Source organism: Hyalella azteca, unplaced genomic scaffold (genome assembly GCF_000764305.2).
Source record: "Hyalella azteca isolate HAZT.00-mixed unplaced genomic scaffold, Hazt_2.0.2 contig2748, whole genome shotgun sequence".
NCBI classification, from domain to species: domain Eukaryota; kingdom Metazoa; phylum Arthropoda; class Malacostraca; order Amphipoda; family Hyalellidae; genus Hyalella; species Hyalella azteca.
In genome coordinates, this window is record NW_025933011.1 from 604,434 (window position 1) to 626,856 (window position 22,423).

Sequence of the window (22,423 nt, forward strand, 5' to 3'; positions counted from 1 at the left end):
TTAGAATAACATAAAAATGTTATACATTGCCCGATGCGGGAAGAGTGAAATGTAAAATGTTTGACCATTTCAAAAAGAATTTGTGTACGGACAAATTTGTTAGGGTAATAAGGGATGATCTTGAAAAACCATCTGAATGTTCACATGAAATCCAACAGGATGAATATCTTTCATTCGACTAATAGCGTTTTACTATGCATACTGAGACGCTCCTATGCTCATGTTTTCGAATCCTTCTTTGGTATTGTATTCTCAATTGTGATAAAATATAAGAGCAATCCTGGGCATTAATATTAGTTGCCTTAAATTTCATTATTTATCACTGGTTTTCAAATAAAAAGAGGTGTGTTTAAAATTTCGATACCAATTATCAATTATAATAACATTACTCTACTAATTAGAGTGCAGTTTGTTAAGAGGCAATTTAAAAACTCATTTAACTTACAATTTGAATTTATTTGTAGTAACTGTTTTTCTGTAATGCGATTATTGTTATTCGATGGCTTCATTTGATGTAGAAATGGTAGCAATAAAACAATAATTTAAGAAATCTTATAATAACATATTCAGTTTCAGAACAGCTCGAAATACGATTTAAAGTTTTCATTGTAGTATTATACATAAACAAAATTTCATATAAATTACTAATCAATCCATGTTTAGCAAATCATTTCATGAATTCAGCATAAAATACACTTCCGTCCTCCCATTCCCTTCACATTGTTTGCGAGGAATGTCTATATAAACTGTGCCGCATTTCCAACCGAACTCCTGTATAGTCCACAACATCAGAAAAAATCTCCATGCACTCCGGTTTCTACATTAATTATTATCTCTTCTAGTGTTTGAAAAATTCGATGACAATTTCAGGTGTTTCCTAGACAACGCCCATGTCAATATGATTGAGTTGTGTTATTTTATACGAAGTTTCACTTCTGACATCATCGCGTGCTATTATTACACGTGATGTTCAATAACAGCCGGTGCCTGCCCCGTCGCTAATTGCACTGTTAATTAAGACTGGAAGGGCATTCACGAGTGCGCCTGCAATATTTGCTTATACAAATAATGGGGGGATGCAACCAAATAGAATTAAACAGCTAATTTACGATTTACTTGGTTAATTTATGTCAAATAATTCCCAGAGAATTGAATAGACCTCTCGAACTGGTTGAACTAAAAGTAAATAAATCGAACTCCATCATACGAAATTGTGATTATGACTCCTGTGCAATTAGGAGAAATCACTAAAGAAGTCTAATTACCGAATTGATTAATTATATATTTGAGTTCTGTCTTGTTGTGCACAAAATTCAAAGCGGAGCTTTATTCCCGAGTCCCACTACGAATAAATAGAAGAAATTCACACTTCGATTTACACTTTTAAATATTTCTTCAACTATACTATCGACATGCAAGTGAACCTTGAATTTGAATAACTCACTAATTTAAATATGAAACTAGAGAAATTTAATCAGGCTCTCTAACTGTCAATTTTATCTCAATATTTCTTTTTTTCAAAGGCCTCTTAATTTCTAGGACACAAATACTTTAACAATGGAAGATTGACGTTCGAGAAAAGTGATGTTGTAAGAAGCCGTCGAATCGTTGGAAAGCTCTAGCAACTTAGTGTCTTTTCTTCAGTTTAAAGTTCAGCAGGAAAAAAATGGGCGCGGAATTTTTTCTTTCGCGTCACTTCAGGAGAAACGACTTCGGCCGCGTGGAATTAATAGCCAAGTCTTGTCGTTCAATTTTGTCTCTTCAAACGCTCAGAGCAAAAAAGAAGCTCTCAAAAAACACACGAGCAAAATTATCTCCGTCTCATATTACCTCTAAAAAACGAAGACCTCGATGCATTAAGAAAAACTAATGCCTCGATTGAGAAAAAAAATCTGGGCACCCGTCCTTTAATTTTCTGGGAATCTCCTAAGTGAGGTTATTAACAAGCTGTTTAAAAGGAAAATATATGGGTCATTTGTACCTTTAATTGTGAGCAAGAAAAAAAAGTATTTCAGCCTTTATCTGGGCTTTTATGACATGAGAAATTGAAGTCGTATACAGGATCCATTGTAACTCATGTCGTTCAGCTGAATGTAAAAAATTACCAGAATTAAAATATTATGTTGAATATATAAATGCATGATTAAAAATAAGATACAAACGGAGAACAGTTGTTTTTTTCGCATCATGTCTTCATTATATTTATCATTCAATGACCTGAAAAATGGCGTACACTTGCGCACAAATACCTCAATGGACCTCCATACATAAATTTATTTTATCCATTCATCCTGAAAATGGATGATATTTAAACAAGTTTTACATTACAGAGTTCGGAACCACCTTTTGAGTTGATTAGGTCAACCGACTGATATAATTCAACAAGTTTATGAAATAATACTTAATATCTCTGTTGCGGGGCGAATCCCTATACAGAGCTCTCATGATCAGAAGATTTGTGGGTAATATGGGATGAAGGTTTCGTAACGCCAGCGACGAAAGGGGTGGCTATTCCCTTCGATAAAGATTGTGATGCAAACTGACGTGGGTTCAGCGTAGAAGATGAAAACCCAAAGGGTGATGAGGCTGTCCCCGCGGATCTTGGGGACCCTTTCCGGGACGAATTTTGGCGCAACAAAGAATGCTGTGAAAATTCATCGCTGTTTCTGTCCTCTGCAACGCAAGGCAGCCTAATAAGCCGATCTTTCTCTTCTTCTAGAGTCTGTACTTGATCGAAGGGCCTCATATAGGCTGAGTGTCGTCTTAGGTCTACAGATCCTGGTGACGACAGTGGGGAGGCCAAAGCATGAGAGGATATTGGGGCCCGAGGCCCACCAGTGGGAGTCTCGGGATCAAGAGCCCTCATCCCTTTGGTGGAGCTCGAGAAGAGGAAAGGGGAGTCGCCCATCCAAGTTTCTGGAGGCCACTTGGACCCGGCCTGTAAGAGGTCCATGAGAGCATCGATTCAATTAGCAGGTCCAAGTCTTCATTTGATGATTTTTTTTTCTTGCACATGAAGAACAGTAGAAAAAAAAACAACTTTTAAACTGGCAATCGCTCAATTCAATAATGGAAATATCAATCGAGTTTAACGACTGCACTCATATCAGAAAAAAATTGAAAAGCCCGAGTCAAAAACAGATAGAGCTTACTGGATTATTGAAGAGGTTATTGATAATATTTCACTTCGTGCGTTCATATAAACAGCGTTGAAGTCTGATGTTATTTTCCTTATAAATATAATTTAGCGTGTTATATAATTTAGTGTGTTGTTTTGGTTATGCATACAATTAATGAAAACTTAATTGCCTTTATGGCAACTATTAATTAAATCTTTATGCAAATTAGTCATCTAACTATTTAAAATGATAAACTGTAATCTTGTAACTAAAATAATCATACAATATCATAATGCAAATTTTTTTATCAAGGTTGCGTTGTCGCACGGACTAATTTTGAGGCTCCAGATACACATCTTTCTATATAAACTTCAACATACATGATGCTAGTGATGCACTTCAAATTTAGGGTATCGTCGTAATCTTACCTCGGCATCGCTAAACTGCTGATGGTAGGCATAGGAGGGAGAAAATCCCCCCATTTGCGCACTGCGTCCCGGAGATAAATTCGCTGCTCGAGTTTTGGAGGCTTGAGACACAAGCGCAGCGCCTGCGTACGAAGTTCTAGTGAGGGATCCTTGACGGGTGAAGGGAGCGTCTGCTCTGATAGACGTCGTTGGCTCGGAGGACCTGCCTGTAGTGAGCAGTGGAGTGTTCGAGTCCTGGGACCGGCTCATCAGTATTGAGTCTAGAAACGGAAACAAAGATTTGATTGTAACGATTGCTTCCATAAGTTTTAAAGTTTCCAGATATTGATAAAATTGCGTGCTAAAGTCTAAAAATTACTATATCAACGATTCAAATATTTGTTGGTAATATTGGTCATCTAAAAATTAATGTCGTGTGAAGGATTGCTGGGAATTTATGTTGACGATTGCCGAATGCATTTTAGAAGATGATGTTGTGTTTTGATTGACGGGGTTGCAATTAGGGTGAGAAGAAACTCTTGTTTTTCTTTATTCCAGCTTAATTAAGTGAATCAAGTGGATAATATGAAGCAACAATTGTCGCCTTGTGCAACTAATAAAACTTCTGACATTATACTCGCTTATTCTTTTCTTAGGTGTACGAAGGGCCATAATGCAAAGTCTGTGATCGAGCTTATTAAATTAAATATTCGCTAATGTATTTATTAAAACAATGAAAGCTAAGGCAATGTATAAGAGACACTCTCGCTATGCGAGATTGGCTCCAAATCATTAAATAAAATGATTCATACCTACACATCTGTTTTGAAGGGTTCATGTTATACAAACGTTTCTAATGTTTAATAGTCGTGAATTAATTTTATATGATTTTTAAATGTATGATCCACATTACTTCAAATGATACACAATCGCATACATTTTCCAAATTATTTTGGCTCTGAAAAATGTCGCGTCAAAATTTATCAACCAAACTTCTGTTTTTTTTTTCAAGCTATTTCCATTCTTGGTTTGACAGTTTCAGAGCAGAAGAAACCTTTACAATTTTTTCGCCTCAGTGGAAGATCATGCGACATAATTAAACGAAGCATAAAAGAGTCTCGCATCGCTTTTCATTTTATGCGGTCTTCGTTGGCGATGGAATCGCACCCTAGAGAATGAGATCGAGTCCATTCAATTCATTCACAGCTGTAACGAATGGGTTCTAAAATAGAACGACTGGGCTGAACAATACTTATGTCCCCTTATGCATTCTTAGACGAAATATGTACAACGCTTGCTGTATAATCTCGTTTTACAGGGTCTACCAAACATCGTGAATTAATACAGCTGAATATTGTAGAAAAAAAGTACTATGAGGTGGTTTTGAATGAATCTGTCGTAGCTCAGAGCATCAAGTCGGAGTAATTCGAAGTGAATCAATTATTCAAAAAGTATTCCGTGTTACAAAAAAGCATTACATTCATCATTATTTCTCAGAAGGAGTTACAAGTTGGTTTAAAGCTGAAGAGATTATTACGTTGGGGGCGAAACATTCATGAGTTGGAACATAACTTTAAAGTGATTGTGCGTAACTTCGTAAATTTTCTTCATGCTCGAAAAATTTTCAGGGCTGCTGGCAAATTTGATACGTACATTGGTTATAGGCATCAAGGATGCTTTCATGTAACATTATTGTTGCATACAATTTAGATGGTTCGAAACGTTAGCTTCAGCTTTCAAAATTCGATTAATATTTCATAGCGTGTCCCATAGTTCGACCTGTGGCGATTGGGCATCTAAGAATGCCCTTTTAAACCAAGGTTGCAAAAACTAAGGTTTTTGAAAAAAAAAACCGTGCATTAATAGGTAAAGTTTAAGAAAACTTACGAATGCATCAAATTAATTTCATGGTTTTGAAATTTCAGACTATTTTACTACTAAATGGATACTACCAAGGAAACATCAATTAAGGGGACCGACCTAGCATACGGAAAACTTCTACAGTTATTATCCGATTGTCATGAAACTTCACATACATACGTAAAATGTAAAAAAAAAATCCGCTTCCCTTTAAAGAGACGTCATTAACGTAAATATTGGCGTACAGCGATGGCAGTGGTACCATTGGAAAGAGCAGAATTCCAGCTTTCAGATGAGCACAAAAACCGAAAAACGTCAAAATTGAAAATTTTAGCTAGGTCGGTCCCCTTAAGCCTTCCCACAGACGTATAGTAATCCCACATACATATAGTGCCACCCTCTAAAAAATCCATATCGATTTGTGTTCTGAAAACCCCACCCATAATAAAGTTAAAAAAATATTAACAGGTCCTCTAACTTGCTAAGATAGGATCACAATGACAAGAAATAATAAAAATAACCGCCAAATATCTCATTCGTATCAAAGACTAGTTTGAGATTTTAGCAATTTTGTCCAAATTCATAGGCGCAATATTTGTCACGTCATTGCTAGAGAAATAAACTTCACAGAGATTTTTTGTAACTATTTTATGTTGGCGCTATCTCAACTGTCGGTTCAACATCAATTTCAAGGTGTATGTTAATTTAATTAATATGCTGGAGAATATCAATGTGAAACAGAATAAAATGAAAAATTAAATTTATGACCACATTCGTCATAAAGAAACTATTATTTCTCCATGATATTTACATACACAATACTTGTTATAAATTTATGTTTGAATTATTTTTTGTGATAAAGTACTCCGAAGTCCAGTCCATAGACTTTTGCCTGCTTTGTTAGGTAACCAGTTTATATTTTGGCTCCTTAAATAGACTCAAATCTTAAAATACAATAAATGACATTTGATGGAAAAAGAAGATCCAACTCTCTCGGTAAGTATTATTTTCAAAGACATGGTACAATCAGAGAAGTTTTTGCATGCGATTTCTTTTCAGCAGACTAATTTTTCAAATACATGCGATTTTTGTATAATTTTGCCTCCTAGGTAAAAACAAGTAGCACTACAATCCTGTCAATTTTTGAGCATGGACATCGTTCAAGGTTTGGTTTGGCACAAACTTTAAAGTTTGGCACAAATTTCGAAAGGCTAAGTCCAATTCTCAAAAGTTACGAGGAAAATACTTAAAATTGTTTTTTATAGGCTTGCACTATATGAGTTTTGAAACAAGAAAATGCCAACGAACGGCGTTAATTGATTAAAAACTTATTTATTGTAATCATTTGTTATCTTGTGTCACTGTTTTGGATTGTCATTCCTCCAATTAACGATGCATAACTGACTCACTGCTTTAAAAATTGCAAATATTAGATTAAAAGTGATGGCAACTGTAATTAAAGAGGTTAATACTCACCAGCATCACATTTTCATTATAGCAAGATAAATGAAAAAGACTGCAAAGATAAATATAATTGAAATAAATGAACCAAGCTCATTTTACATATTGTGTCCTTTTTCTATTAAAACCCTGTTTTATTTTTATTAAAAACCCGGCTATGTTGGATAATTTAAGAAACCTTGCATATGTCGCAGCCATTCAATAAACGCGTGGCTTCGCGTACGATCCTGGCGTAAATTTAGACATCATATGCGCGCATCATTTCAATCGCATAATTCTCAAATTTCATGCATTTATAAGCGCACTTTAGAAAAAATGGCAAGTTCATAACAAAGAGCGGCAGAGCTCGGCTGCTTATTCGATGTTGGACAAAGTCATTACAGCTTCGGATCTTGAAGCTCCTAACATTTTTACTTATACAAAGTAATGGTTAAAAATTTATTCCTCGGTTGAAGCTTCCAACTCGTTTAAAAGATGAAAATAAATTTTATAAAAATTAGTACCAAGCAAATTCTCGACACATTTACGAGGGTTTCAGTAGAAGTTCATCACTACAACATTTTAACTTCAAAAAACAGAATTTTCATTTATTTATTCAAAACAATACTCATTTGTTTTCCTGTAAATCTCTGACTTTTTTGCGACAAACCTTGCGATGCCGAGACGAGATCACACGCAGTCGTGACCTGAGCGTCATGTTCGTCGTCACTTAACGTGGTGGTCGGTCTCGGTGACGATGAAGCGTCTCTCTGCTGAGCCACGTCTCCCTCGCTCGCTCGGAAAGACTTATAGCCAGGTTCGTCCTGTCCAGTTTCTCTGAAGCTGCTGTGGTCAGAATGAAAAACAAGGCTCGACTCGGCAGAATTGCACAATTGCACTCAGGGAATGTCCTGGCTGCAATGAGAAAATAAACCCGAAACCTCAAAGAAGCCGAGGAGTTTAGGTGTTAAATGCCGGACAGAGGCGACGGCGATTTGTTGGATTTTAAATAACTGTTTAAAGGCATCGAAGCTCAAAAGAATTTCATTCGTGTCAATTAAAAGAATGTTTAATTAGAAAAAGGTGTTAAATGCCGGACAGAGGCGACGGCGATTTGTTGGATTTTAAATAACTGTTTATAGGCATCGAAGCTCAAAAGAATTTCATTCGTGTCAATTAAAAGAATGTTTAATTAGAAAATTCTGTGAAATAACTGTTTATTGGCTTCGAAGCTCAAAAGAATTTGATCAAAGTCAATTAAATGAATGTTTAATTAGAAAATTCTGTAAAATTCATTTAAAACTACAATATTGGTTGAACACATATTCAAATATTACTACCGTTTAATTGAACAAAAAAAAATTTGTGCAAACTAAACGAGAATTTCAATAGGCAGAAGATTTTTTCATTGCCTTATTTTATACCTCAAACATTTTGTTTGATCAACAGATTAAAGAAGTTAGTAACTTGGACTGAATGACTGTCGATGATCTTTCACCTCACTTATAGTGGCAAAAAAAACGATTAACTTACTCATCATTACATCCTATCACTACTCTCATTCGTAATCAAAAGTCCGCTCAAATTCAGGGATATAATCGCTAGACAAAAGATCACTACCTCTCAATTTTCATTTCTTCGATCGCGCTCGCATAAAAATCTGATTTATCATAAATAATAAAAGGTTATTTTTCTGCTAAATTGATTTATTGGTCACAGGCTCACGATGAATATAAAAGTAATTGGCGTCTGACAAAAAAGCTTTCAAAGCTGACCGAACGAGACGATGGTCGTATAAGTTCTTCACGCATCACTTCAACTCAAAGAGAAAAGTCTGATGCTGCGCTTGTTTTAGTACCCGATTCTTTTATCGGCGCTGGTGCGACTCGCGAGTTTTGGAAAAGCTCGTAGTCAGGGCTTCAGTCGGGAAATTTTATCCAGAAGATACACAGTTACGCATTTATCGTATAGCATTTCAGGGCCATAAGGCTCACACAAAACTTGGTTGAAGGAGGAAGTGAGCCTTCAAAAAGAAAGAGAGAGCATTAAAAGAGGAGGAGACTTTACACGTCGTCCATAACATTGAATATTCTAACCTTAGATCTAAAACTCCTTGCACGACTGGAATAAATGCACGATACAAGATGCCGCCATAAAAACTAAGTTATTGTATTCTTTAGTCTTCGAGAGAACATTTTTTTTTATCGGGCAAGTCATTCACTGTCAACACCCCCTAGTCTTTAGTTTGTTTGCTTCATACCTACAAGGTTATAAAGGTTTTACACGAACTGACTCTTTGTACATGACAACTTTGAAATTGTTTACTTGTGTAGCTCGAAGTTCTACAGAACTCGTTCACGAAAACTTTCTGGTAGCAAATAAGTACATTTTTGAAGCAAAATATTAATATTATTTCAAGAAAATTAAGCACAATATTAAGTTAGAACAACGTACGGTAAAAATTCAAAAAATTGTAGGCAAAAAGTTTATATATTTAAATTTAATGAATGATAAAAAACCCTAACAACGATAATTGGATTTTCTACTTGCAAAATTTATTTTATTTCTTTACACCAACCGGAAGCTGAATTAAAATTTCTTGCATGACGCAATAATGCAAAAAATAGGAGTTCTGACTGAATGCTTATGCCTGAATCACGAGGTGTCCTTAGGGCTGTACTGGAACCGGCACGCAGTACAGTTTTGGCGTATGTTGCAGTCACAGCCTCCAATGCGGCAAATAATGCATAGGCATGCATGTTCAGCTGCAGGACTCATTCAATCTCCTAAATCCGGCGACCGCGCGTGGGGCTTGTTGTTCTACTGCCTGCCACCAAGGGCTGAATCCAAATAGGTTCCACAATTGTAATACGATAACTATTCAGGTTCATATCACATGACTATGCCACTATTTCTGTACGCAAAACTTTGGGGAAAATATCCTTGTATAACCCACTAGACGAACAACAGTGCACATTATAGCTAACCAACCTGGATTAATATGGCTACATGTAAAATAATATTCCTGAGGTTTCTCATGTTTTTAACCTGTCTTGTCTGAGAACCAACAATAACATTTAGGTAACAGTCTCATGATTTCTTGTTTGTTGTGTGGCAAAAATTTGTATTTAATAAATTGTATCCAACACATTGAATGCCCATTTCCCTTTCGCAGACCAAAACACTATCCTGATCATCACAGTTCGCTGTATTCCGCACCTCCTGTTCTCGTGGTCATCGTGACGTTTACAGCGAGCGACCGCCACCCCAGCGAGCACGAGCAGCAGGAGGGAGACGGACGCGCCCACGATGGATCCGATCACGGGACTCAGAGGCTGTCCTTCTTTTCCTGTGCCGATGGCTGTAGAAATTGAGGCAAAAAAGTTATTATAATAATACAAAGTCTGAAAATAATTTGAACAAGACAGCCGTCTGTTTGGACATGTAGAGAAAATCCTAATGAATCCAACTGGAGGAACTCAACTCATCTTATGAAAAATTCTAAACATCGATTAGGAAAAGAACAGAGCCATTGAATTTACCTTTTTTTCTAATTATGTGGAATCATCCAGCAAAATATATCAAAGTCGCTTCCCAAAATTTTAAATTGAAGTTAAAGATTAATTAAAACATTGAAATTCGCTCAGGAAAGTGACTATACGAGTCCAGCTACAAAGCTATTCTCCGGGAAGAAGAGATTTGTTCCAATAAACTGCGGAAAATGTGGGGAACGATCCGTTGATCTGTCCGGTGTTGTCTGGGACAGATTTATGCACCATCCTTACCACAAAATGGATGGGCTACTCCAGTTTCTGGATATCTTCTTGGTATATGCCGGAAAAGGCGAATGCAACCTAAATTAGAATATTGTAAACAACTTCATTACTGCGTTCAAAAATGTCAGGTTTGGAGAAATTGAACCGTGAAAGCCTCGAAAATAACGGTAAACTCCTTCGACTTGCACAAGCACTTTAAGGTGAGAACTGGATAACTAAGAATTTAATTGGAAATATAAAGCTTAGAAATGAACGCTTCAAATATAAGCTCCGTCACTAAATCAAACTCAAATTAAACTTGCATTAATAATTATAACAACCAAATCAACACAGCATTATTGAGTAAGCTTCAAATTGCGCTCAAACAAATCATGTGAGTGCAATAAACACTTTCATTCAACCTGACGAGCAACACGAGACAGCCGTTTAGACATCAACCTCTTATATCGGGTTAACATAATATACACTAGATACCTACTGTATGTCGATAACAATTACATAAAACCTTAATGGCCGAAGGCATATCAAGGTAAGCGCATGCTCCACATGCTAAAGGCCGCCTTTCGCAATAGAGTATTCTGAAATTGACCGTTCGAATAATTTATTACGCATTCCAGAAACGACAAGCTATGTTTGGCTTTTACCTTCACAATGAATTTTTTTTTGTGTTTAAAGTTAAGTTAATTGAAGACACCGCCAGCATGAGAGGGATGTTTGAAAATGTAAAAGTTTGAAAAATCAAGCAATTTTTAGGTAAAATTTCTCAGCAAAGATTACAAAAGAGTTCATACAAATAATTCAAAAAGAGTGTTTCAAAATGAAGCGCTTCATATACTATGAACACGGTTATTTGTATCTTTGAACAAAGAGTTGGGGCAATCATCTATAGTTTCTTAACGAGACATTGGTAGATCCGGTCAACGTGTACGTATTGTCTATAGTAAAGTAGTGAGTTAGCCTAACTGACATGTTAACAACTTCTTCTATTATCAAAATATTAAAAACTTTAATAAATTCACTAGGGAGCTAGAAAATAACAATGGTTTGATTGTAACTAGAAACAATATACCATTGGGAGCTAGAAACAATAGTCCTCAGCTGTAAAGTAACTGAATCTGACGGTGGTTTTCAAATGCGATTCTTTAGCCAATGCTCATATCGGTTTAAAGTGAATGTGATTAAAACATAAATAATGGTTTAATAATTTTTTACTCTCATTAGAGCATACGTCGTGTTAACTCAAATTTAGAACTTCATGCATGAATGATAGGCAGCAGTGATTCTATAGTAAGATAAATTTTCAATTCTCTATACCATACTTTGACCCTGCTTCACTAATTATAGCAAACGAATTTAATTGATTATATTAATATATATACTGCATATTTACTTGCATGTAGAATAAGTTAGTAATTTCGAATCGGTTCTTTCTTCCTTTATGTGGATTTCCTTCCTGCATAATTGCAGTCCAATCAGATTTACGAGTACAGTTGTGTGCAGTGCGCACCAGCATAAGTCAGTATGACGCCACATAGCCTCCATAGCAGATTGATAGAATAGCGTGGAAGTTGCTATCGCACTGGAAAAACACATGCACTCGCACTTCATTTATCAGTGAAATTTAGCGGCGAAAGGTGAGAATTTGCGGAGTCCAGGAGAAATTTTTTTAAATTCCAGCTTCGAAATCCGGTTCTTCCGATTGGAGGATATTGTAATCTTTGCATATTGTTGATAGACACATTGCTTGAGAATTTTGTAAAGTATGCTATCCGCTTGAAATTATTAAATGTCATGCTTTACTTTTCGTTTTACTGGTTAATTTGAGTTTCATCTTTACGGTTCGAATTTTGTCGTACACTATACATATTTTACTTGTTTTATTATTATTAATATTTTATTCCAAAAGGAGTTGGTCTCCGAAACAATATAATTAAAAGTTAGAGAATAGTGAAAAAATTTTTTTTTGCTCTAAAATTTTTTGAATTTCCATCCGAGCAAACAATTTATGATGAAACCAATTGCTCACTACATTTGAAGAATTTATTTCATTTGCAAAATTGTATATAATAAACTCTTTGAGCTCTTTGGTTGCTAATTAAGTGGTCGTTCTGAAAGAATTGAGGGAGCCTCTGGGTAGATGTTGGGTTACAAACGACTCAGATTACGCGTGCCACTGGGTACGCAATTCCAATGTTAATCCTGCCTGAATTTAATTCAATTCGGGCGACGACTCACCAGTTCTTCGCTCTGCCACATCAGTGAGCGTGAACGCCTTGAAGGAGAATGGCTGGGACCTTCCCATTGAGTTCTCAGCGTAGACACGAAGGTTGTACCGCGTCCCTGGCCTCAGTCCTGAAGCCTGAGTCAGCGAAAATAATAATTTGGTCGGCATGAGAAGCGATCGGAGTATAAATTACCTGTATTGTGCCGTTTGATTGGCAGCAGAAGAAGTACGTCAAATCTGAAATAAGTTTCTCGTAGATCAAATTTTGTGATTGAATTTCGGTGTGGCGCTTTCGAAGACAGAGGCCCCAATTGTGCTCGAGAAAATATTCGATATTGGGGCCACGCATATCTGCAGATTATATATTGTATATTGGAGTGACGTATATAGTATTTATATATATAATATCCACGAGTACATATGGGGGCCACGTATTTGCTGCAGAGTATATTTTCAGCTGAACCAATATACCAGCCGCCTAGGTATCAGATGCTTACTACGACATGACTACTGGTATTGCAACAAATAAATTAAATTACAAATTTCTGTTTGAATCACCGGTGAAATAAGTTAAATGGTCGCACCAAACTAAATTATTCCGTATTAAATTCCACACAAAACCGACATCTAACTAGAATGCGCTTTTCTAACTAGAATGTAAATAGAATTTGTCATTATTGAAACCCCTGTGTTATATTTACGTTGTTAAACATTTGTCAAAAAATTACGAAGTTTGAAGTGTGCAATCGTATGGTAACATTAACATATGATTGCTTACATCATTTGTCTGTTTAAATGGAAGGTTCATCAAGCCTTTAAAACCGAAGAAAACGCCAAGTGAATCATTTTTATCTTCATTGAAAACGTTCCGGAAAACAGCCCCATCATCAGCTCAAAAAAACCATTTTCAGTTTTTTGAACTGATGATGGCGCCGGTCTCCGAAACGTATTCATTGAAGCTTTAATAAATTTTTTTGCTATTTTTTAGGTTTTTGAATCACGATTAAAATTGCTATACGTCATATTTTTACGTCATAGTTTTTGGCTGTAAGTTGATAATCTTAATCATAAAACATGCACTAAGTTGATAACCATAAAGCCTTACATTCATGAAAATCCACGAAAGGAAATGCACATTAAATCACCGTCGTAACACATCGCCTAATTCATTTATAAAAAAATACCCAAAATCATTATTTCATCGGTTTTATTGATAAAAATAATTTTTTTTGCTAAAGAAAAAAATTATACCATGATAAGAGGTCCGAGATTTTTATATAATTCCAAGTTCTCGATAATTGGCTTCATTGATATATCAGTAACAAAGCATATCAATAGAGATTGTACGCCAGCTCAACAAATGTTTTTAAGATAATTTATTTAATTTAATTAAGTGCTCGCCTCAAGCGTAGGAGTGTCACTGCGATCCGTGGCTCGGAGTGAACCGTCGTCCCAGGCCTCGAGAAGGAAGCTTTGGTTCACACCGCCCGAGTAGCCAGGCTCGCACACTACCACAACGCTCTCTTCTGTCTGGTTCGTTGCTCTGTAGGTCAATAAAAAATTTAAATTAGTTTAGTTTCACATGAGTTAAATAACTTAGTTAATACGTAAATGTAAATTTTTTACTTCCGAATCATCTCTTCTGTCTGGTTCCTTGTCCTGTAGGACAATCAAAACCTTCAATTAGTTTAGTTTTACACGAGGTAAATAACCAAATAAAACATATATGTAAAATTTTCACTTATGAATCATCCGCCAGCACATTTTATTTTCTAATTAGGCATAAAAGATATGGGGAAACGAATGGAAATAGTCTCTTGCAGGCGATATAAGGCCTGGTCCATTACGATGATGACAGATTCAAGGTACGGTATAAAGCTTAGATCACTCAAAATCGGGATGCTCTCCGTCTTCTGTGCATGTGGTTGATCGCTACCTAAATAACCCGTAGCAAAATGGAGTATAATTCGCACTGAAAATACTAGTTAAAAATTATTTTTCCGACTTATTTTTTTGTTTTTCCGACTTATTTTATTTAAACAAAATTTTATTTTATTTATTTTTTATTTATTTATTTTTCCAACTTATTTTAATTAAACCAAAAATCAAGGCTTGAATCCCCCACGCACGACAACCACGATGTGAGTAAGACAAGCATTAGGAAAATTTTTCTGATGGATTGAGATGAAATGATTAAAAGTTACCATGTTGGAAAACATTATCTTAACCTGAAAAGAAAAGCTAAAGTAAAATAAATTCACAGGTGAATGATATCGCGATGAATTTGGCTTAAAAATCATGATAATATTAATGCGAGAAACATTATAACGGTAAATGTCAAATGAAGAAGATCGTCCGGAAAAATCTTAATTTCTGTAGCCAACATGAATGTAAATGCTCAAAAGAAAAGAATATTAAATCTTATATCTAAAATTAGCGTTGAAATCCCAAGGTTTTAAAAAAAGAAGCATTACGGAATACTTAAAGATTGTCAGTTAATTTTTTGCTTCCTTTTAGACGTCTTCAATGTATGATGTGGAATAAATAAATTACTCCTCGCAATATTAAATTGAATTGCGGACGAGGTGAGGGGTTGAAGTAAATTACTAGACAGATTAAAAGGAAAAAACCTGATGCAGTGGAAATTAACATTGGTCTAATTTCCTCTCTCCAATGAGCGACTCTAAATGGCCACCGTTATAAAGACATGACTCTCGCGATCTGTCGAAGGTACCGCGGGAAAAATTGCAGAATGATGCCAAGGAAAGTACGAATTTATCGCCGTCAGGCTAACTGTGCTTAGGATTCTCATTCTGCAGTAAACAGCGCACGATCGGAGAGGGTCTACTCCGTGATGTAGGGCAACGATCAAGTAACAATTGCCAAGTTATCTGTCAGGAAATTACTTGTCTGTTACATCAGCCTTCTTTAAAATGCGTCTTGTGAGTGACTCGTTTTAGAATTTAGCAAAACTTGTTTACCTAAAACTGAGGTGGGGGATGTTGGGCCTTGGAATGAGATAAATTTCAGGATTGAGTGCCCATGAAGATGGAAAAATATAGATGGTTAGCTGCATTAAAGACCGACGGAAGCAATAGTTGGATCGGAACGGTAGCTTGGATTGAATGAGGATACTGATAACATGATTCTATATAATTTAATATGCTCTCAAGGGAAATTTATAACTTTATCATTCTATTAATTTGTGGGTTTTTATTACATGATCATTATTTGATTTAAAGTGCAGAAAATATTGGATAAAGATGAATGGAATGCAATCGTTTAGCTTTGAGATTTTTTGATGTCATATAATATGCAAAAATTCTTTAATTTGTATCTGGAGTGCCTGTCGCTGGAAATAAATACAGGCTGATCATTGCGAGTGTTCAGTATATTACCTGGGCATTAAATTCAATTTTGGATAACGTACTCGTACGATGCAGAAAGGATTAGAAGAATTAAAAAATCTTATTAAGTTCAGTGTGAATTATTTTAATTAATAAAATAAAATGTGGGAGTCTCCGATAAATTTCTAAATGGGATTTGATTGAGAGTTTCGTGCTGTGGATTTGAAGAGGTCTTTCCTTAATTACTGGACTTAAGTATCAAAATTATCTATGAGAGTTGAAATGGCGGAATTTGGGATGATGGATACGAAATAACAGTATACTCAAATTGCAGGTATAATCTCTCCCGCGCAACGCCAGCGATAAATAATATAATATGATATATTCTTTTATCTCAGAATTAAAATGTCGATTATGAGATTTTATGATTTAATATAATTTTTGGACATATATAGTTACTGCCTCAATTTCCCAAATCTTCGGCCTCATTCATAAGAAAAGCGCAGCTCTCGTTTTATTTCGGGCTTCACATTCACAGAATTTCTCCCTTTCAGTCGAAATTGTAATATGCTTCGCCAAAAAGGCCTCCTGGCCTAACTACCTATTGAATAATGAAGAGAATATGATTAAATTATGGCCGAGTAATGGAGAACATGGCATTCTAGATTCACATACTTATTCTTGCGTTTTAAATGTATTCTGTTGGAAACGTTTTTTGGTTGGAAACTTTGTTTCGCATTTCAAATAATTATATATAATTTCGTTTACTGTTCGTCAGCGTTCTTGAGTGATTCAATTGTATTTCTAGTTTGCACTAAAAAAGAAGTCTACATTTTCTTTCCTATGACGAAGGTTTTCTGAATTAGCAATTAAAATCATACATGCAATTATGAGATTGAACTGTTAATTATTTTATCGAATGCAAAGTCACATTCCGTAAAATATTTTCTGTTATTGTTTTCTTCAAACTGAAAATGAAATTATTTGGTTTCCCAATAGTTGAGCTCACTGGCTCACTATCTCTGTGGGACGGGCTCCATAGCGCTGTTCATCCAATAGCATGCATAATCCATCGCCCATGCTAACAAGTAATCACAAAGGCAAGAATTAACCTGAAAATCTCGCTCACTTTAACAAGTCATTTATAATTTCCGTTATCTGCTAAAGAAGCCCGATCATTGGCACTAATTTTGGCATTCACTCTCAATGTTTGACACTCACAAGAAATCTGAACGATAAAAACCAGTTTCCTCGATATTGGTTGGCAATTAATAAGTTATTTCTACCCCAAGCCTTGAATCCGAGGCCATCAGAAAAGCTAACATACCTTCCCCAGTTGTGACGAAGATCGCACAATTTCAATGAAATAAATCAATGCGACTTTCTCACTTGCAGGAGGCGACAGTGTCCGGCTTGCCGGCAGGGAAGACGGTGAAGGTGCAAGGAACTCGCTGGTTGCCGACGCTGTTCCTGGCCCAGCACAGCAGCGTTCCGTAGTCCAAGTCGCTCACGGGTGAATACCGCAAGTCCGATCGCTGTCCCAACCTTATTAGGAAAAATAATTAGAGGAAATCATGTCAGGCCTCTTAAAAATTATGAATTTGAGGCCTAAGAAGAATCGTAAAACTTACTCTTAAAACTGATGATTTTATTTTTCAAATTAATGCATGTGTCAGGTGTTCATGCCATGCACCGTCACAAAATATATGTCACCCTCGGTGACGTGACGCCCAATTGTCGTACGTCTTGTCATACGTAGCTTGCTACACTACGCGGGTTGACCCATATAGCTCTTCAAGCTACCGACGAGTCAGTTGTAGTAGAGACCTCCAAGCGTCCACACCTTAGTCCTACGCTCCGACCCTCGATATAAGCTTCTCTATCGAGCAGGTCGTATTGACCCCTCACATCAATGCTGTAACCTCAAGTGCCTATTGTATAATCTAATTAGCGAGTAAACTGTTCTGTATTAAAAGACTTTCACTCCTGCTATGCTGTTCCTGGCCCAGCACAGCAGCGTTCCGTAGTCCAAGTCGCTCACGGGTGAATACCGCAAGTCGGATCGCTGTCCCAACCTTATTAGGAAAATAAGTAGAGAAAATCATGTCAGGCCTGTTGAAAATTATGAATTTGAGACCTTAGATGAATCGTTATAAAACTTGTTCCTAAAACTGATGATTTTTGCTAATTAATGCATGTAAATGTTGCAAGCTCGGTCAACAAATAAAAAAGGTTGAGATAGGGTAACGTTATTTACTCCATTGAAAGCTAGTATCAGAGCCCAGGAACGCAACCCCAAGTAAACTATCGATAACGATACCGCGTAATATCCCCGAGATAGAATTTATCTTCAAGTTTTGGGAGTGACAGCAAAACTCGTATAGTGAAGATGTCTTAGAGCACAGTGAATTTTTCTAAGCTTGTGACGTTCTCATGTTAAATTCAACCAGACGAGAGGAGATTGAGTGTGCGATAGTGAATTTCATGCTTGTAGCACAGAGTAGAGTCTTATGAATATTTCATAACATCAATGAGAAATGTGAGTAGTAAAAGTGAACGGCATCTGGTTGATGCCTGACTCAAAAAAATTGTTACAGTATTGATAGAAGCATTACATGATTATATGAAATTGAATCTAAATTTTAGCAATAATCTTTGCTACGTTATGGATTACCTCCTTATTAATCATTAAGAATTAGATTTTGTGAGTTTGCAGCAAATTACTAGGAATTGAATAGCAAGTAAAAGTAGAGCAATTTGCTGATCCTCGAGCTTCAGTCTGAATAATTTAAAATTTATGTAAAAGAGTGTTCAATTTCATGTATAACTGAATGAGTTTAATCATGACCATTTATGCTGCATTTGATTGAACAGAGTATTAATTTCGGTCTTGAAGTTCGCGATATAATTAATACAACGGGTGAAACGCGTCGCCACATTTAGCTATCGCATGCCTGGTTCTTTACGAGTAAAGCATTTTAATGATCTGGGTCACTGTATTATAAGAGCCAAAGTGGATAATTTTTTTGCACCGGAATAACGAACTAAGGGCGTTGCTAACCGTATTTGATGAAGCCCTCATATCAGACTCCGCAACAAGCGACAAAGCGGCGCAAAATCTCGAATGAAAGTCCTTAATTGCAATTATTTTGTGACCATAATTTACCGTTAAAAAAGAGGTGAAGCGTAAAAAATACGAAAATGAACAATTTTTTAGGAGCAGCTACTCCACTAAAGATAAAGTTTGATTTCAATAATAATATAATAATATCATTCAAATGTAGCTTCTATATAAGGTCAACTAATATAATGACTTTTGAGAAGCAGTTACACTCGCCACTGCTGAAAATCGCGCTCATCGAAATTAAATATATATTTAAAAATACGTATTACACTCGTTAAAAATATATTTAATAAAATACTCACTCTCCGTCAGATTTGATGATGAAATGCGACCTGAAAGTTTAAAAAAGCAATATTATTAATTATTGCCAAAAAATGAACGGAATAAACGTATCAAGAATCGCATCTTAATTTCGAGAAAAAATTCAAAGGATGCTAATCCAACTAGATTCCACTCGTTTGAACCGTAGGAGATAAAATATCCTAAACACCGCGAATTTTTATCCTCAACTAGACTTAAGATGGGAGCTTGGTTGTACTTGGCTCTTTTTACATGAAGTAAAAAAAGTAGTTATAAAGCAACCGCAAAAATGCACGGTAACTCATCGTGATCTGTAAAAAGTGCAAGGATCGCTAGACGTGGGGCGCTGTGGAGGGTGAAATGAGAGACGTGAGTTGAAATGTTATTGTCTCGCGCGCTTATGAGCCCCTATGTTCCCCAAGCCTTCGCTGTCTCATTTATGCAGTCATACCATCACAATCCTTCATATAATGCAATACTTCAATACAAATTGAACGTATAATCAAGTAAGTGAATAATTCACGTTTCGAATTTCGAGGCTGCTCGATGCCCAATTTTACCTAATTTCCCTTCTCGTTCACGACGATTAAGGAAGCCAACGGTAGATACCAAAACAAGGTTGATAAGATACACCGCTTTATAAGCTTTTAATTGATACTTTTAATCAGTCTTTAATGATGTCATTTATTCTTGATGGCCGTCAAAGTGGGAAGGCATCGGCCAAGTGATTATCTTCCAAAATTCTAGTAAGATTACCTTCCAACGTTATGAGGTCTATTCAACATCGGGAAGCTGTTAGCATATTTGTATACGTCTGGTATTGCGCGATTTATTGAATGTTAACGAGCCACTGCGTCATTCCTTTTACGTGTACAACTACAAAAATGCGAAATTATTTAAGGCTTGCAGTTTCCATGTCAGATACTGTTTAATATGCCTTATTTCGTACCGCTCCTAAGTAATATATCGAACTTGTTCACTTTAATAAAAAATATTTTCTAGAAAAAAATTTTCGAATCTGAAGAGTCAATAGGTAAAATTAGGAGTTAGTTTAATTTTATACATATAACTGACAACTTTTGGTTTAACTGAATAGCCCGTTGTCGTATTTTCGCGTTAGCCTGACTTATTTTGCTTGCTTTGCACATAAGAAATAAAAATTAAAATTCAAAACAATATTAGTGTTATGAATATTTTTGTTGGTGAATTTTTGGCTTTAGTCATCACGCCAGCTATCGCCAGTATCATTGCGAGCTTGACCTTCTTTCTTCATCTGGTACAATATAACAAAGTTGGCCATATCGTTAGTTAGCTTGAGTAGAGGCTATATTTTTTCATCTTAATTCACTCGCAGGTTTGCTATCATCATTTAACCTCGTTGAGCATGAGTGGAAAACTGTCAGAGATTTGAGTCAACCTCGGTCGCCCGGTGATACCTGAGACAATGTCAGAACTTTGTGCGATTTGGACATCAAATTACGTTAAGCCGAAAGCACCTCTCCTAGATAAGTATGGTAAACTATCAAACAGTGACCTACGCCTTCTCAAATAAAGTCACTTATTGAGCGCATGAAACTCAATCAGACCTTACCGAATGCCAAATCTTCTTAGATTCGGATTGTGGATTTTTTCAAGCATTATTGAATTTGGTTTCTATTGTGCAATGACTTCCGTTATTGTCCAATCATACTTATCATGAGCGATTAGCATTGAGTCCAAATGTAGATAAGCGAATTTTTATTTTGTATCGTTGGAGGAGTGTATTTATTTATCCAGCAATATTATTAACATTTATGTCATTTCACAGTAGCACCAGCCGTCGCGTGCTGCAACCTAGCGAGCCAACAAATACAGAAGCGCCACAAGCTCAGGCCAATAAACATGAGGGGCGTGAGCAGAACTTCCTTAGGGAATATGAAGGCTTCCAATTTAGTGGTAATATAAGCAGAAAATATTCAACACAACATCCGCACACTCTACGAGCTTCACAGACCAGCCTGACTTACGCGCTCGACTGTTCCAAGCAAATGGCACGAATAAAATATTCAGTACGAGCTAAATTGAAAAGTTCTGAGATTTAAAATGTGTATCTGATTGCATCTTGAAGAGACATGGGCTTATTTATTGTATATTCAAAAATTATTTTAATTACTTAGGAGCTTACAAGAATTTTGATTTCATGCTCAATTGTGATAAATTATTCAAATATTTACTAATGCAGCTGTAAAATAATTTTTGTTTATTTTTTTCCATGTTCCGAATCGTTCGGTCAACAAATACGTTCTTTCAAATTCATTAGTGAGACAAATAAATAAGTTCTCGCGCAAAACGTTGTAACCTGAAAACAATTCAGCGTTTCAGAATAATAACACAAACTTTCAGAGCTAAACCACATACGTTATGCGTTATGAGCAATAATCAACAAAGTATTAATTTATTAGTTTTAATGCAGCCAGAAACATGTTTTTATTAAATTAAAACTATTCCCATTTTTTATATACGAGGATACCTGAAATTTTATTTAGGATCGTCAATACCTGAAACTAAGTGTTCTTCTGAATAATTATATAAATAAAAACAAAATAAGTATGACAAACACAGAATTACAGAGCAAGGAAAAATTAAGTCATTTCAGTAATTTATTTTTTGTTTCATTTTAAAAACTCTTCAATACCCCATTAGCTTTGTAACACTTTATTTGTAACTTCATGTAGAGTGATAATGTGCATTACGTAATTCGATTCCAAAGTATTGCAAAATAAATTAATGTCCATAAGAGCGCAATAATACAAATATCAATAGAATTCACAGAAATAATAAGGCTCG

General features: G+C 35.8%; 1 protein-coding gene across 1 annotated transcript in view; it reads right to left on the bottom strand.

Moving 5' to 3' along the window:
• Nucleotides 1–505: 505 nt before the first annotated feature.
• The window catches only part of LOC108681272, a gene marked incomplete at its 5' end in the record, with an annotated part of 28,670 nt that continues 6,752 nt past the window's right edge, over nt 506–22,423 (bottom strand). Inside the window, 8 exons of the mRNA XM_047885664.1 lie at nt 506–2,938; nt 3,548–3,807; nt 7,497–7,672; nt 10,046–10,187; nt 12,838–12,961; nt 14,228–14,369; nt 17,563–17,718; nt 19,600–19,629. Of these exons, the coding sequence (XP_047741620.1) occupies nt 2,429–2,938; nt 3,548–3,807; nt 7,497–7,672; nt 10,046–10,187; nt 12,838–12,961; nt 14,228–14,369; nt 17,563–17,718; nt 19,600–19,629 (1,540 nt within the window). The remainder of the gene's footprint in view (nt 2,939–3,547; nt 3,808–7,496; nt 7,673–10,045; nt 10,188–12,837; nt 12,962–14,227; nt 14,370–17,562; nt 17,719–19,599; nt 19,630–22,423) is intronic.